We start from the raw sequence: 15245 nt of genomic DNA, 5'->3' as shown, positions 1-15245 counted from the left end.
AGAGACGGGGGGAGAGAGAGAGAGAGACGGGGGGAGAGAGAGAGAGAGACGGGGGGAGAGAGAGAGAGAGACGGGGGGAGAGAGAGAGAGAGACGGGGGGAGAGAGAGAGAGAGACGGGGGGAGAGAGAGAGAGAGACGGGGGGAGAGAGAGAGAGAGACGGGGGGAGAGAGAGAGAGAGACGGGGGGAGAGAGAGAGAGAGACGGGGGGAGAGAGAGAGAGAGACGGGGGGAGAGAGAGAGAGAGACGGGGGGAGAGAGAGAGAGAGACGGGGGGAGAGAGAGAGAGAGACGGGGGGAGAGAGAGAGAGAGACGGGGGAGAGAGAGAGAGAGACGGGGGGAGAGAGAGAGAGAGACGGGGGGAGAGAGAGAGACGGGGGGAGAGAGAGAGACGGGGGAGAGAGAGAGAGAGACGGGGGAGAGAGAGAGAGAGACGGGGGGAGAGAGAGAGAGAGACGGGGGAGAGAGAGAGAGAGACGGGGGGAGAGAGAGAGAGAGACGGGGGGAGAGAGAGAGAGACGGGGGGAGAGAGAGAGAGAGACGGGGGGAGAGAGAGAGAGAGACACGGCGGACACATTGACTGTGGATGACACAAAGAAGGGTTGGGGGGGGGGACCAACACAGAGGGAGAAACAGAGAGAGGAAGAGTGACTCCTTGCGGAATGACATCTATCCAGAATACTCGGCATTGCTACAACTGTAGGACAAACATTGCTGTGCAAACAAAAAAATGCCAGGTATCTCACTAAATCAGTGTCCCACATAGTGAAGAGAAACTAAGTCAATAAATTAGTCTTCTCATTTAAAGCTTCTTCACAAAAATGTATATTTGTTGTTTCAATTAATAGCAAGATAAATTTCTGATGCCTTTATCTTTCTGAAATTGTCTCACTGGCCCATGTAAGTCAAAAATTGTAATGCGGCTCTCCACGCCTGAAGGTTGGATAACCCCGTGCTAAGTTTTATACCATATTGATGCACAATGTCATCAGTTTATCTCAACACCTGCATAACATATTAAAGCTGCTTTTATCATATCTTTACAAAATCTACTCTAATCTTGCAGTACCCAACATACTTCCTACTTGAGACCAGGAGAGCACGTGTGCTTTCTGCTCATATGTAAACACACAACTCTACTTCCAGATGGTAAACTTGGAATGCTTTGAGCGCACCAGCGAGCTCCGGGACTATTTTTTTTAAAAAGGCAATATAACAACTGGACTTCATGACATATCTCATCCAAGTACTGGAAGAATACCCTCTCCCAGGCAGTTCAGGCCAGACTGTGGACTTGCATCGCACAGCACTATACTATCCTGTTGGTACTTCCTCCATTTACATTTCCACTGTAAAACCAATAAGCTCAGTTTGTTAGGTCATGAGAAAAACTAGGTATCTGCTGCCGCTCCTCACATTAAGCAGCATTAAGTGCAGTTTATATTTCTAACTGCAGCTGACAGCAGATCGACACATTTGCCAGTAGCTAAGATTACTCAAAGCGCAAATAACTAAGAACAGGGTGGTGTGGAAAGGATGTTTCCCCTTGTGGGAGAATCTAGAACTTGGGGTCACTGTTTTAAAAATAAGGGGCTGCCCATTTAAGACAGAGATGAGGAGAAATGTTTTCTCTCAGAGGGTCGTGAGTCTTTAGAATTCTCTTCCTTAAAAGGTGATGGAAACAGAGTCTTTGAATATTTTTCAGGCAGAGGTAGATAGATTCTTGATAGGCAAGGAGGTGAAAGGTTATCGGAGGTAGGTGGAAATGTGGAGTAATCAGTTCAGCTTATATATACACGAACATATTAATTAGGAGGAGTAGGCCACTCGGCCCTTCGAGCCTGCTCCGCCATTCAATGAGATTGTGGCTGATTATCTACTTCAACACCATTTTCCTGCACTATCCCCAAATCCTTTGATGTTTTTAATATGTAGAAATCTATCGATCTCAGTCTTGAACATACTCAATGCCTCCACAGCCCATCTGGGTCAGAGAATTCCAAAGATTCACCACCCTCTGGGTGAAGAAATTCCTCCTTATCTCAGTCCTACATGGCCTGCCCCTTATTCTGAGACTGTGTCCCCTGGTTCTGGACTCCCCAGCCAGGGAAAAATCCTTCCTGCATCAACCCTGTCGAGCCTTGTAAGAATTCTGTACGTTTGAATGAGATCACCTCTCATTCTTCTAAACTTGAGAATAAAGGCCCAGTCTATTTAACCTTTCCTCATCGGACAATCCCTCCATCCCAGGAATTAGCTTGGTGAACCTTCATTGCACTCCCTCTATGGCAAGTATATCTTTCCTTAGGTAAGGAGACAACCAATACCATCACTTTCTGTATTACAATTTTGCAGTAATATATAGCTACCCTGTTTGCTGCTTCGAATTGAATACCGCTAGAAGAATACTGAACGTGACCACAAATTTAGAATTAATCACTAATAATTAATAATCTCCTTACATACCGTTGTAATGCAAATTAAGCTGATCAACAGTAACAAATCTATACTCAATAAGTTAGATCATCAGGGATTACCTCAAAGTCCTTTATGAGTTTGGGGAAGTTATGTACATGGATGAATACATACAGGTCAATAATATTACTGTGGCCCATCAAAGACAACAGAGAACAAATCTATACAAGCAGAATCAGATTATTCACTTTTGACACATTCCATCTAAATAGTTAGGTTATTACAAGGATTTTGTATAGTAGGTATGAAAACATGTCACTTTTACAGTAGAACAACTTCTTTTAGTAGCCATGATCTTAGCGTGGCTCCCTCGGTATTTCACAACTACATAATATTTTGTGCCTTGAACTGTATGGACAAACCATTGAAAGTTCAAATTAATACCATTGTTATTCTGAACATTATAACCTCACTGCTGCAAGATTATGACTTCAATTATTGTTTCTCCATCTTTAAAAATGTGAAGGTTGTTCCCTCTTTGACCACCCCCCCCCCAATGCAGCAATACCCCACCCCCAATACACAAAAAGAAACTTCAAACTCAACTGGTCAAGTCATTTTATTTAAAAGACAATCTTATTTCCCACAACACTCACTCCGCTGTTGAAGGGACTGCACCAAATTTCGAACAACCATTTCTTGGCTATTGTTGCAAACAGTGTGATCTGTAGCTAAAAAATAACCCAAAGCATTTCCTGTTAATTTGGTCCCTTTTAGCAAAAGATTTCTTACTGGCCCAAAAATTGCAGGAGCAGCGCATTTTGCAGTGAACGCATGAATCAGATTTTTAACCTCGCCCTGCCGATCGTATCAATTTTGCACCATAATGAGAATTGATAACAGCGCGTTGACATCATTGGTGAATATGGGATCTCGTGACCATCTGGTCCAATGGTTTATCTCCTTAACCAATGAAATTAAGAAAAAGAGGAGAGAGAGGAGAGGCAGAAAGGAAAAGTAAGAAAAAATTAGGAAAAAAAGAGGACATCACCACCAAGTTGTGTTTGGAAATTGTTGTATTGGTCCTTGAGAAGTTAATGAGTAAATGGCATGGTAAGTTTGTGAAATATATAATCAAACATTCTTATTCATATACTGTATTTTTCTGAAAATATAAATTTGCATTTCTGAGTGTCAAAGCAGCATTGCATCCTGAAAATAATTGTCTCCTGACACAAAAAGGAACGTGGATGGCAAAGACGAGCACAAAAATACTGCCAAGAAAAATGGAGAAAATTTTAACTGTACACTTTATTTGTTCATATGCATTTGGGCTATCAAACTCAGGTTTCATTAATGCAGAATTTCACATTCACAAGGAAACAGAACATGGTCCAAACAATCTTGGTCATTTTGCTCAATCAGTAAAACAAGACGATGTCACCAGAGTACGCGCACACAGAAATTTCTTAGTGAAAGAATTTGAAGACAAACAAAACTGGATAATATAATGGATTTCAGAAGATTTATATCCAACATACAAATTTCCAAATCACCTCATGTAGCTAAAACAGATTATAGAAGATCTTTCTACACAAAAAAAATTAAGGTTCTATACAAAATTAGTTTGGAAAAACAAGAAACTTGCACAACTGAAACGAACACTCAATAAAAAGAATGCAAAGTCCCACTGAGAGAAGCAATTACTAAACATGTCACTCACCGCTAGTGTATCAAGTGCATCAATCAGTGTTAAAGAATAGTTCCCAAGGACATCATTAATGTTTATGTTTGAACTAGAAGGAAAACAAAATCAATTAAAAGTTCCAAAAACAAAACAAAATTCACCCAAATTTTAATGATTGCGATTAAGAATGGGGTTAGTCATCGTTGGTCAAATGTTACATGGATACCAAATAAAACCCTCAAGCCTCCTCCTTATGACAACTGTGACAAAGGTTGCGTTATCTATGTGCAGTCTGGTTCTGCAAACTAACTGAACAGAGCTGGCCTAACTTTAAATAATTACATAAATACCCATTTCATAATCTAAATATGCACCAATGTCAATACGAATGCTTCATGGGTGGGGAAAGAAACAGAAGAGTTTGCTTTCTTTAATTAACAGCTACAATCAGAACTCCGTTACTATTGTGGTGAGTAGAACAAAGTCAAAGTCAGGAAGGTGGAGCTGAGGTAGACGATCAGCCATGAATCAAAAATTTACAGCACAGAAGGCAGTCATTTGTCCCATCATGGCCATGCCAGCTGACAAGTGACCATCCTGCCTAACCCCTCTTTCCAGCTCTTGATCCGTAGCCTTGTAGGTTACAGCACTGCAAGTGCATATCTTATTAAATGGTGGAGCAGGTTTGAAAGGCAGAATGGCCTACTGCTGCTTCTATTTCATATGTTCTTCAGATGGCATGTGCCTGCAAACCATCACAACTGGTGTGTAAGATCGTAATGAGTCATTTTTCAAGTGTTCGCAGAAGGATCTGCACCGTAATTCAAATTAAGGAACTTGTGCATGCAGGCACACAAAAATCCAGTATGTTGCATTACCGTAATAACCCACAAACTGTAAAGAGGAGCTGAAAGTTAAGTTCTCTTGTAAAGAAATTCTAACTTAAAGATGCCACGTAGAGCTGTGCTGGGGAGGGGGAAGCATTTTTTCAGTTTGCTTGCTTTTTGTATTTGAACAATACCCCTCGAACTGTATCGTTAATATTCTCAATTGCTGTAAATGTAAAACTGTAATTGACATGACAATTGTGAAACGGAAGGGTTGGGAAGAAACTCATGACAGTATTGAAGGAAACTGATCTCCCTTGCAATGCTTGTATTTTTTGGTGCTGTTTTGAAACTGTTTGGCAATGTAATTTTTACAGATTTTTATGAATAAAGTATATTTTGGAAATAAAAAAAAAATCTTTTTCTGGAGTGCTATTAAAATGCATATTGAGCACACAATACAAATAAACTATTCAGAAACGGCAATTAAGTCAAGTGCTATTTCTGCAACACATTCTTAAGCAATCTTGCAGGAATTTTCTCTGTCTGAGGATTATCTTTTTTATTTAAACTTCAGAAACGCATGGCAGTATGAAATTAGGTTTTCAAAATATACTAGCTGGTCCATAGTCATATTTATGTTCTGAAGCTGCATTCCATTTTAAAGTGTTTTTTTTAAAGAAGTGAAATCAAGAAATAGTGCACTTATACTGAAAAGCAAAAATCTGCAAATGCTGGAAATCCAACACACACAGAACATGCTAAGCAAATCAGCAGCATCCATGGAGACACCAAATGAGTTAAACAAGTCGGGTGTGCATCATTTGTCAAAATGCAGTTTTGATAAATGTCCACACTTGAAACGTTAACTTGGTTATTCTCATAGATGCTGCCGAATCTGCTGAGAGCTTCCACTATTTCCTATTTTTGTTATGCATCATACTATTGTACTGGCTGCTGCATCTGTAAATTGGTTATTTTCTGATCCATGAAGCACTATTGACGTGCACCAAGGAATTCAGATACTGTGTAACTTTCTGCCAAAAAATGACCAGTTCTGTGGAATTCCATTCTGTATTTCGTCTGTAAACTTGACTCAGTTGAACACCCAAATCCTCCCAGTACATTAGGCATGCTAATTTGACTTTCAAAAATCAGTAACATTTTTAATCTACATTAACTAATCCAGAAACATTTGGTAAAACTATAGTAAGAGTTTCGAATGGAGATGTGTTTATGGCTCAGGACAACTGTATGAAATATTAAATCAAAATGAACTATATTTTTCTTCTCCAGTTCTGAAAAAAAGCTCACCGACCTGAAAGCATTAACCATTTCTCTCCACCATGGCTGCATGACCTAAGTGTTTCAAGCATTTTACATAACATTATATAGAAGGTACAGCACGGAAATAGGCTATTCAACCCAACAGGTCCATGTTCAACAGCCTCCTCCCACCCCTCTTCATCTAACTCAATCTCATAACCTATTCCTTTTTTCCCCTCGTATTTATCTAGCTTCCCCTTAAATGTATCTAAGCTATTTGCCTGAACTCCCTTCTCATGAATTCAGTTTTCTAACTTAATGTGACTTCTTTCAGTTAAATCATGTACTTTACTATTTAATCATTTTTAACAGCACCTTTTGGACAGGACAGAATGGCATTGTCAAGTCACGGTAAACACTGTTTAACTACGACCTTGGGGAAAACAACTGCAAAGACAGTCTCTGCATTTTACTCAGTTTCACTAACTGTTAAAAATCGTCAGTAGTAAGTCAAGTACCCACATGAAAACATGACCTCAAAGTTACTGCTTGTGTGGCAGGCTGCAAGAAAGCTTTCTCCCTATTTCTGTGGGGGTTAGAGGGAAGACAGGAGTTACTTTTACAATTAATTCGTTGAATACAACTGAAGTTCAACAAAAGTACATGTACTTTATTAAGAATTCAAATGACAAAAAATTAATTTTCCTTATCAATAAAAGCTGAAATTAAACATTCATAATACAATATATGCTTTATTTTGAACATCTCATTCTAAGCCAGACCATAATTGTTTGATTCATAATTCATTGCACAATTGTACATTTGACATTATAGATTATATTTGTTATTTTTCCAAACACAATGCAAAACTAAAGTTCTTTCATTTTGATTCTACTTTTATGTTGCTGCAATCCTCTATTTGAAGACTGATCTGCAAAACAAATTACAGCAAGCAGAACAAGGAATCCACAAAGAAACAGGGAAAAGGAGGGTCAAAAACTGCAAGTTTAACCTTAGTTATTTCAGTTATTCAGAAAGCTGAATTCCTTCATGTTTTTTACAGTTCAGACAGGCCTAAGATTTACCAATCAAAAAGGGTTCGGTGAATTTTTTTTTTAATCTCAAATTTCTGCATGTAAACACTCAAAAAATAACACTAAGGAGTCAGGAACATGACATCACTGCTATAAATCCTTATTTACACATTCGCAATTGGATCATGTCTCCCTACTTGCGTTATTAAAAATGTAATGGGATCTCCATTGAATGTAGCACGAGCAGGATTTGCATTTGCCTGTTTCAATTCATGCGGCAAGTATATGTTGAAATGTTCATGCAAACAAAACTGAATGTTGGGTCTTACCACAAAAGAGACTACATCAGCATTAGCTGTCTACTGAAAGCTGAATACAGTTTTGTAACCTATAGCACAGCTAACAGCTTGTTGGCATTTTCTACTAATTTACAGCTGAAATAAATCACAAACTAACAGCTCTGGTACGAACTGCATATCTAAAATCAAAGCTGTATAAAGTGCGAGAAATAACGTGCTGTACACAGCAGAAACATCAGTATCCTAAAGAAGAAAATACCGGATAACATTGGGAATGCTGTCCTGCCACACGCCCCCTTCTGTCCTCTTTCAGATACTGATTACCTAAATTTTGCAGTCTTAGTCCCGTTAATAATGCTAGCACAATCATGATATTTACTGTCTCTGGCTATTAACTCAGTACCTGCAACCTCTTTTAATGTGGGCAGCAGGTGGCACATAGAATGCATGGAACTTAAAAATCAAAATATTAAAAGGAATACTACATTTCTTCTAATTACAAACGACTTCCCGCTTTCCAAGGAGGGTACAACTGAAAAGTTTCATCTGAAGAAAAAGGTTGTGCCAAACTGGCTGGAAGTCCACCGTAGATGCGGAACAAGCCCCAAAATCACTCAGTGGGCACAATGACACTGAAAGCCGGGCTCCTCGCTTTGATGGGAGAAGATTAACAAGCTACTTTAAACCACAGAGAGAAAAGCACTCTGATGCAGTCTATCACAACTCTCTTCATCCAACCCACCTCCCTCACACTGATACTTCACCCGGCTCCCCTTCATCCTGACCTTTTGCCCTGCCCCCTCATCAACTTCCCCAGCCCTGCACCCTAACCCGCCCTGCCCCCTCACTGCCTTCCCCACCCTGATCTTTGTACCCCTTCACCCCCTGACCCTCCCTCCCCCCCCACCCCAACCCACACACCCCCTCTCCCCCCCCACCCCAACCCCTCTCCCACCCCACACCCCCTCTCCCCCCCCAAACCCCACACACCCTCTCCCTCACCCCACACAACCGCTGCCTCCCCCCCACCACACCCCCTCTCCCCACCCCACCCCACACACCCCCTCTCCCCACCCCACCCCACACACCCCCTCTACCCACTCCTCACCCCCCCAACACACCCACCCCCCCCCAACCCACCAATACACCCACTCTTCCCCCCCCCAACCCACCAATACACCCACTCTTCCCCCCCCCAAACCCATACACCCACTCTTCCCCCCCCAAACCCATACACCCACTCTTTCCCCCCCCCAACCCCCCATACACCCACTCTTCCCCCCCCCCAACACACCCACTCTTCCCCCCCCCAAACCCATACACCCACTCTTCCCCCCCCCCCAAACCCATACACCCACTCTTCCCCCCCCCAACCCCCCACTCTTCCCCCCCCAACCCCCCACTCTTCCCCCCCCCCAACCCCCCATACACCCACTCCCCCCCCCATACACCCACTCTTCCCCACCCCACCCCCCATACACCCACTCTTCCCCACCCCACCCCCCATACACCCACTCTTCACCCCCCAACCACCCACTCTTCACCCCCCAACCACCCACTCTTCACCCCCCAACCACCCACTCTTCACCCCCCAACCCCCCCATACACCCACTCTTCACCCCCCCAACCACCCACTCTTCATCCACCCACTCTTCACCCCCCAATACACCCACTCCCCCCCCAACCCACCAATACACCCACTCTTCCCCCCCCAACCCACTAATACACCCACTCTTCCCCCCCCAAACCCATACACCCACTCTTCCCCCCCCCCTCAAACCCCCATACACCCACTCTTCCCCCCCCCCAAACCCCCATACACCCACTCTTCCCCCCCCCCCAAACCCCCATACACCCACTCTTCCCCCCCCCAAACCCCCATACACCCACTCTTCCCCCCCCAACCCACCAATACACCCACTCTTCCCCCCCCCCCCAAACCCATACACCCACTCTTCCCCCCCCCCTCAAACCCCCATACACCCACTCTTCCCCCCCCCAAACCCCCACTCTTCCCCCCCCCAAACCCCCATACACCCACTCTTCCCCCCCCCAAACCCCCACTCTTCCCCCCCCAAACCCCCACTCTTCCCCCCCCCAAACCCCCATACACCCACTCTTCCCCCCCCAAACCCCCATACACCCACTCTTCCCCCCCCCAAACCCCCATACACCCACTCTTCCCCCCCCCAAACCCCCATACACCCACTCTTCCCCCCCCAAACCCCCATACACCCACTCTTCCCCCCCCCAAACCCCCATACACCCACTCTTCCCCCCCCCAAACCCCCATACACCCACTCTTCCCCCCCCCAAACCCCCATACACCCACTCTTCCCCCCCCCAACCCCCATACACCCACTCTTCCCCCCCCCCAAACCCCCATACACCCACTCTTCCCCCCCCCAAACCCCCATACACCCACTCTTCCCCCCCCCAACCCCCATACACCCACTCTTCCCCCCCCCAACCCCCATACACCCACTCTTCCCCCCCCCAACCCCCATACACCCACTCTTCCCCCCCCAACCCCCATACACCCACTCTCCCCCCCCCCAACCCCCATACACCCACTCTCCCCCCCCCCAACCCCCATACACCCACTCTTCCCCCCCCAACCCCCATACACCCACTCTTCCCCCCCCAACCCCCATACACCCACTCTTCCCCACCCCACCCCCCCATACACCCACTCTTCCCCCCCCAACCCCCCATACACCCACTCTTCCCCCCCCCAACCACCCACTCTTCCCCCCCCCGCCACCCCCCATACGCCCTCTCTCTCCCCCCCCACCCCCCATATGCCCTCTCTCTCTCTCCCCCCCACCCCCAATACACCCTCTCTGTTCCCCCCCCCCCCCCATACGCCCTCTCTCTCTCTAACCCCACCCCCATACACCCACCCTCCCTCTCCCCCACACACACCCTCTCCACTCACGGGTTGTCCCGGTCCGGCCCGCGGCCCCGACAGTCGATGGGGTTGAGCTCATCCTGAGGGAAGGCGTGCTCCATGTAGTTCTCATAGCCGAAATAGAACATGCGCAGGGCAGCCTCCTTCATGCGACGGCGCTGCGGCTCGGGGAAGGTGCTATACCTCCGGCTGTACTCGCCGAAACTGTCCAGAAAATTATAGCCGGGGCCGGCGGGGCTGGAGGCCATAGGCGGCCGCCTCTTACACACCATGGGGTCGCCACCCGCCGTCTGTCGCTTCATCCAGGCCTGGTCGAACCAGGACGGGTTCTTGGCGGCCCTGGCCTGGACCTCGGCCTCTCGAACCATACTGAACCCGAGCCGGAATGGCACCAAGTTTTGGTAGAAACCCAGGCTGGGCCCGAAGCCGAAGAGGAGCCAGAGAGTCAGGTGGAGGCCCAGCCGCAGCAGCAGGAGGCCCAACACTATCGAACGCCATTGCATTCTCACACCAACAGTGCCGTCCGCTGCTGCAGCCACATCGCTTCACCGAAACGCTCGGGAAAACAGGCGGGGTGTGGGCCAATTCCCAGTGCCCGCCCCTTGACCTCTGCCCCGACCCCTCCCGCCGCTCATTGGGCAGAGATTCAACGTGCTGGCCCTTGATTGGTCCATCTAGCTCTCTGTCTAATGGTTAACGTGACTAGGTTTATCCTATTGGTCAGACGTTGGCAGAGAGGCGGGGATAACGCCCGCCGCACTGACACTCAACGGCCCGTTTCCAGGAGGTCTGCTTTTTAATGAGACATGCAACTGAAATTGTAAACCACAACCTTGAAACGTTAACGTTACAGATACTACCAGACATATTGTATAACTGCAGCTCTTTCAAAAAGCTTCAATGTCAAGCCAATGTTTACCCCTAGTTGTTTATGGAATCTTGATGTGTACAAACTGGCTACCCTCTTCCAACAGCACATTCACTCAATTGCAGCTGCACTCTTTAACCATTGTTAGAGTGCAGAAGGAAGGTCTTCGGGCCATCATGTCTACACAACTTCTCCAAAAGCGCAATTCACTTAAGGCCATTCCCCCACCTTCTCCCCATAACCCTACACGTTCTTCCTTTTAAATAACAGTCTAATTGCCGGTTGAATGCTTCCATTGAACCTGCCTCCAGCACTTGCTCAGGCAATGCACTCGCTGCGTGAAAAAGTTTTTCATGTCACTTCTGCTTCTCTTATCTATCACTTTAAATCTGCGGCCCCTTGTTCTCGATCCTTTCACAAATGAAAACAGTTTCTTTGTACCTGCTCTGACCGGACGCCTCGTGATTTTGAATACCTCTATCAAATCATCTCTCACCCTTCCCCAAGGAAAAGGGTCCTAACGTGCTCTGTAAGGAACTAAATAAATGCAACTCTTGGTTTTCAATTAATTTTCAGTATAGATAAAGCAATCAGAACTCACCTCAGGACAATCAAGGCAAAGTAACAGGAAAGTTGAACGATATTAATGGGAAAGCTTTCTGTTCTCGTAGACTAAAGAGCCTACCCACCTCTCCTTAACTCAATATTACAATTACTAGAAACTCAACAGGACCAGCCATATAAGTACCATGGCTATTAAGTTAAAGGCAGAGGAAACGGCCCTAGGTGAATTGCTCATTCGGACAGCCACTGCAGAAACAATGGCCTCCTTCTGGACTAACACTTCTGTGATTATGTCTGAACTCTCAAACTTCTCAACCACCTACAAGGCAGAAGTATGTTGAATACTTAATTGCCTGGAGGGGGATAGCTGCAATATTCAAAATCAGCACCATCCCCAACAAAGCAATTTGCTTGATTGGCAATTCACCCACTAACCTAAGCATCTACCACTATTGTGTACTACTTGCAGGGATGCACAGCAGCAACCTGTTCCTTTGGCAGCACTCCAAAACCCACCTAGGAGGGTATGGAAACATCCCCTCCAAATCATGCATCATGCTGATTTGGAGATATTACTATCCCATCATGGTTGTTTACCTCCAGATGCCAAACCACAGGCGGAAGAGAAAAAAGTCCAAGAGAGAGAGTCCCAAAAGAATGACAAAATAGAATGTTAATGTACAGCACAGAAATAGGCCACTCAGCCTAACCTGTCTATGCCAATGTTTATGCTACACATGACCCCACCCATCATCTAACCCTATCGCATGAACATAAAAATTAATCAGGTCAAGAGACCAGCTGATCTATCTGACCACTGCCAAATACTCCCAAACAGCAGCCACAATCACCTGAAAAGGCAAAAAACCTAGGCCAATTCAGGAACAAAAGAATTCTAGAATCATCGATTCCCCAAAGCTGATCCAAAAAATTTCAGGAGACTGGTGACCATGAGGCACCTCACCTACTCTGCATGCAGTGATACCAGCCTCAACCAGGAACTCATCCAGCTCCCTCGAGTGTTTGCAGTGAATCCACTCATTGCATTTCAACCTGGGAGCCATTAGAGGTCTGATTTATATACAACAGAGCATGATAACTGGCAAAAAGCCAGGACGAAAGAAGAAATTGTTTGAGTTCTGATCTGTCATACACTACCTGAAAAGGTGAATACAGATTCAATGGTAACTTTTAAAGGGGAATTGGATTAAATACTTGAAAAGGAGCAGTTTTCAGGGCAATGGACATAGAGCATGGAAGTGAAGCTAACTACATTGTCTTTGCTGGCTGTTTGAAAGAACTATGGGCTGGATGGCCTCCTTCTGTATAATTCTATGACTATTTGGCATCATTTGTAATATTGTGCATTCCTTTGTGGCTAGAAGTAATGAGAGATAAATTATCTAAAGTGATGTTTATAAGAGCATCAGAGGAGTTTGTGCAAATATCTATATTAGCTTCTTCTTAGGCAGTCCCTCAGGATTGAGGACTTGCTTCCACTCCAGTTCAATGGGTTGCATCGGCTGCCTAGTCCAATGTGTGATCTGCAGACTTTGCCACAAGGGGCAGGTGGCGCTCAAAGGGTCAGGCAGAGTAGTTTGGAGGTTTGTGTGCTCCCTCCGACACCTCGACTTCTCCTCCATATGTTCCCAAGTCTCTCAAGATATATGATGCCTTCATGAGCCAGGGACTCCCACCAATCAATGGGGATGTTTGATCTCTTCAGGGATGCTTTGAGGACATCTCTAAAGCGTTTCCGCTGTTCTCCTGGGATCAAATTCTGAGAACAGTTGCTTCAGGAGTCTGGTCTCAGGCAAGCAAACTACATGTCCCACCCAGTGGAGCTGGTTTGGTTGATTAACTTTCTTATAGGGCAGGTTGGCTTGAGAGGGGATGCTGCTATTGGACCACCTTTCTGGCCACTGGATTTGGATGATCTTGCGGAGGTACCTCTGGTGGTACTCCAGTGCTTTGAGGTGCCTGCTGCAGGTTGTCCAAGTCTCAGAAGCACGTAGGAGCACAGCGATCACCGTTTCCCAGTAAACCATGATCTTAGTCTCAGGTTTGAGATCCTGCTCCTCAAATACATTCTACCCCAGTCTGCCGAAGGCTGGGCTGGCACTTTGGAAGTGATGAAGAACCTCATCGTCTAGGTCTGCTTCACCAAGAGGAGCTATTCATAGTCATTTGAAGCAATGGCGAAAGTGTTTCTCAAGTTTTTATATATATGAAACTAGTGAGCAAAAGGATTAGAACAAAAGAAAAAGTAGTTTATCCCAAGAGTCTCCGTCTGGCTTTAGCCTGCATGCGTCAAACTCTTCATGCTTGAGAAGCGAGATTAATCCCATAATGCTGTCACAGCAATCACAGACAAAATAAGCCTCAACCTCAAGTTTTGTAGGACTGGCAGGATAATTTATTTCAAGCCCACTTCAGCTTGGAGATGGAAATAACCTTTCATTAACTGGAATTAAAGCAAACACTTCATTTTCTATAGTCTGCATTCGTTTTAAGATTGAGTTACATCTAAATGGGTAAATAAGATGTCATATAAACCATTAGTCCCAATTTGGGGAAACTTTTGCTTACAGATTGGAGACTATACAAAAGTATGGAACAAGGTCCATGAATCCCACTCCTACTCTAGCACAGGCCTCCATGTTTTATCCCCTGCAGAAAAGTTGACATAAATACTCCCTTGTCAAGCAGAACTCCAGAATTGTCAACCAGTCTCGCATCTGTTCTTAATGGGCATAGTCCAGGCAGAAATAAAAACAAGAAATGCTGGAACCCACTCAGCAGGTCTGGCAGCATCTGTGGAAAGAGAAGCAGAGTTAACGTTTCGGGTCAGTGACCCTTCTTCGGAACTGGCAGAGCCAAGCTGATTGAGGTACTTATCCAGTTCCTTTAATACCATTAACTACTTTTTCTGGGGGAATCCATTAAGAATGTTCAAGATAGCAGAAAAAAATCAGATTCCAATTTCTCACTTGAGGATCATTAAAGCTGCCTTTCTAGTTTAATATTCCGAGTCAACTGTCCATCTATGCCTCATCCTTTCAATTAACTGCATCATGCCTTTCCTCAATCTTTTCTACAACAAAAAGTTGAGAAAGTGTTCCTTTGTAATGCAAGATGTACTCTTCTCCAAAGATTTTCTGACTAGCCTCTGCAGCACAAGATGCACTAAATCTTAAGCCAGTTTTCACACGGTCTACTGCTGGATCAGCACTATTCAACTTCTCCGATTCAGATTTTTACATGCAAGAGAGAAACATACATTTTATTTCACTTTCATAATACTCTCCATTTCTAAAACTGAAGAAAGCATTGTTATATTGCTTTGCGTAGGCCAAAATGATTTTTAGGGCAAT

At 45.2% G+C, this 15245-nt stretch overlaps 1 protein-coding gene across 5 annotated transcripts in view; it reads right to left on the bottom strand.

Annotated features, from left to right (window-relative positions):
- Positions 1 to 11031, bottom strand: part of edem1 (ER degradation enhancer, mannosidase alpha-like 1) — a 75971-nt gene extending 64940 nt beyond the window's left edge. For 2 of the 5 annotated variants that reach the window (XM_068051468.1, XM_068051470.1), the window contains exons 1-2: positions 10467 to 11030; positions 4139 to 4211 (exon numbers count right to left, since the gene is read on the bottom strand). In XM_068051468.1, coding sequence (XP_067907569.1) covers positions 4139 to 4211; positions 10467 to 10942 — 549 coding nt within the window. In that variant the 5' untranslated portion in view covers positions 10943 to 11030. Of the gene's footprint in view, positions 1 to 4138; positions 4212 to 10466 lie in introns of all 5 variants that reach the window. The other 3 variants (XM_068051466.1, XM_068051467.1, XM_068051469.1) reach the window with 3 other exon arrangements.
- Between the last annotated feature and the right edge of the window lie 4214 nt (positions 11032 to 15245).

Source organism: Heterodontus francisci, chromosome 19 (genome assembly GCF_036365525.1).
Source record: "Heterodontus francisci isolate sHetFra1 chromosome 19, sHetFra1.hap1, whole genome shotgun sequence".
NCBI lineage: Eukaryota > Metazoa > Chordata > Chondrichthyes > Heterodontiformes > Heterodontidae > Heterodontus > Heterodontus francisci.
Note: the sequence above shows the minus strand (reverse complement) of the source record. Positions and strands in the feature narration are given on the sequence as shown.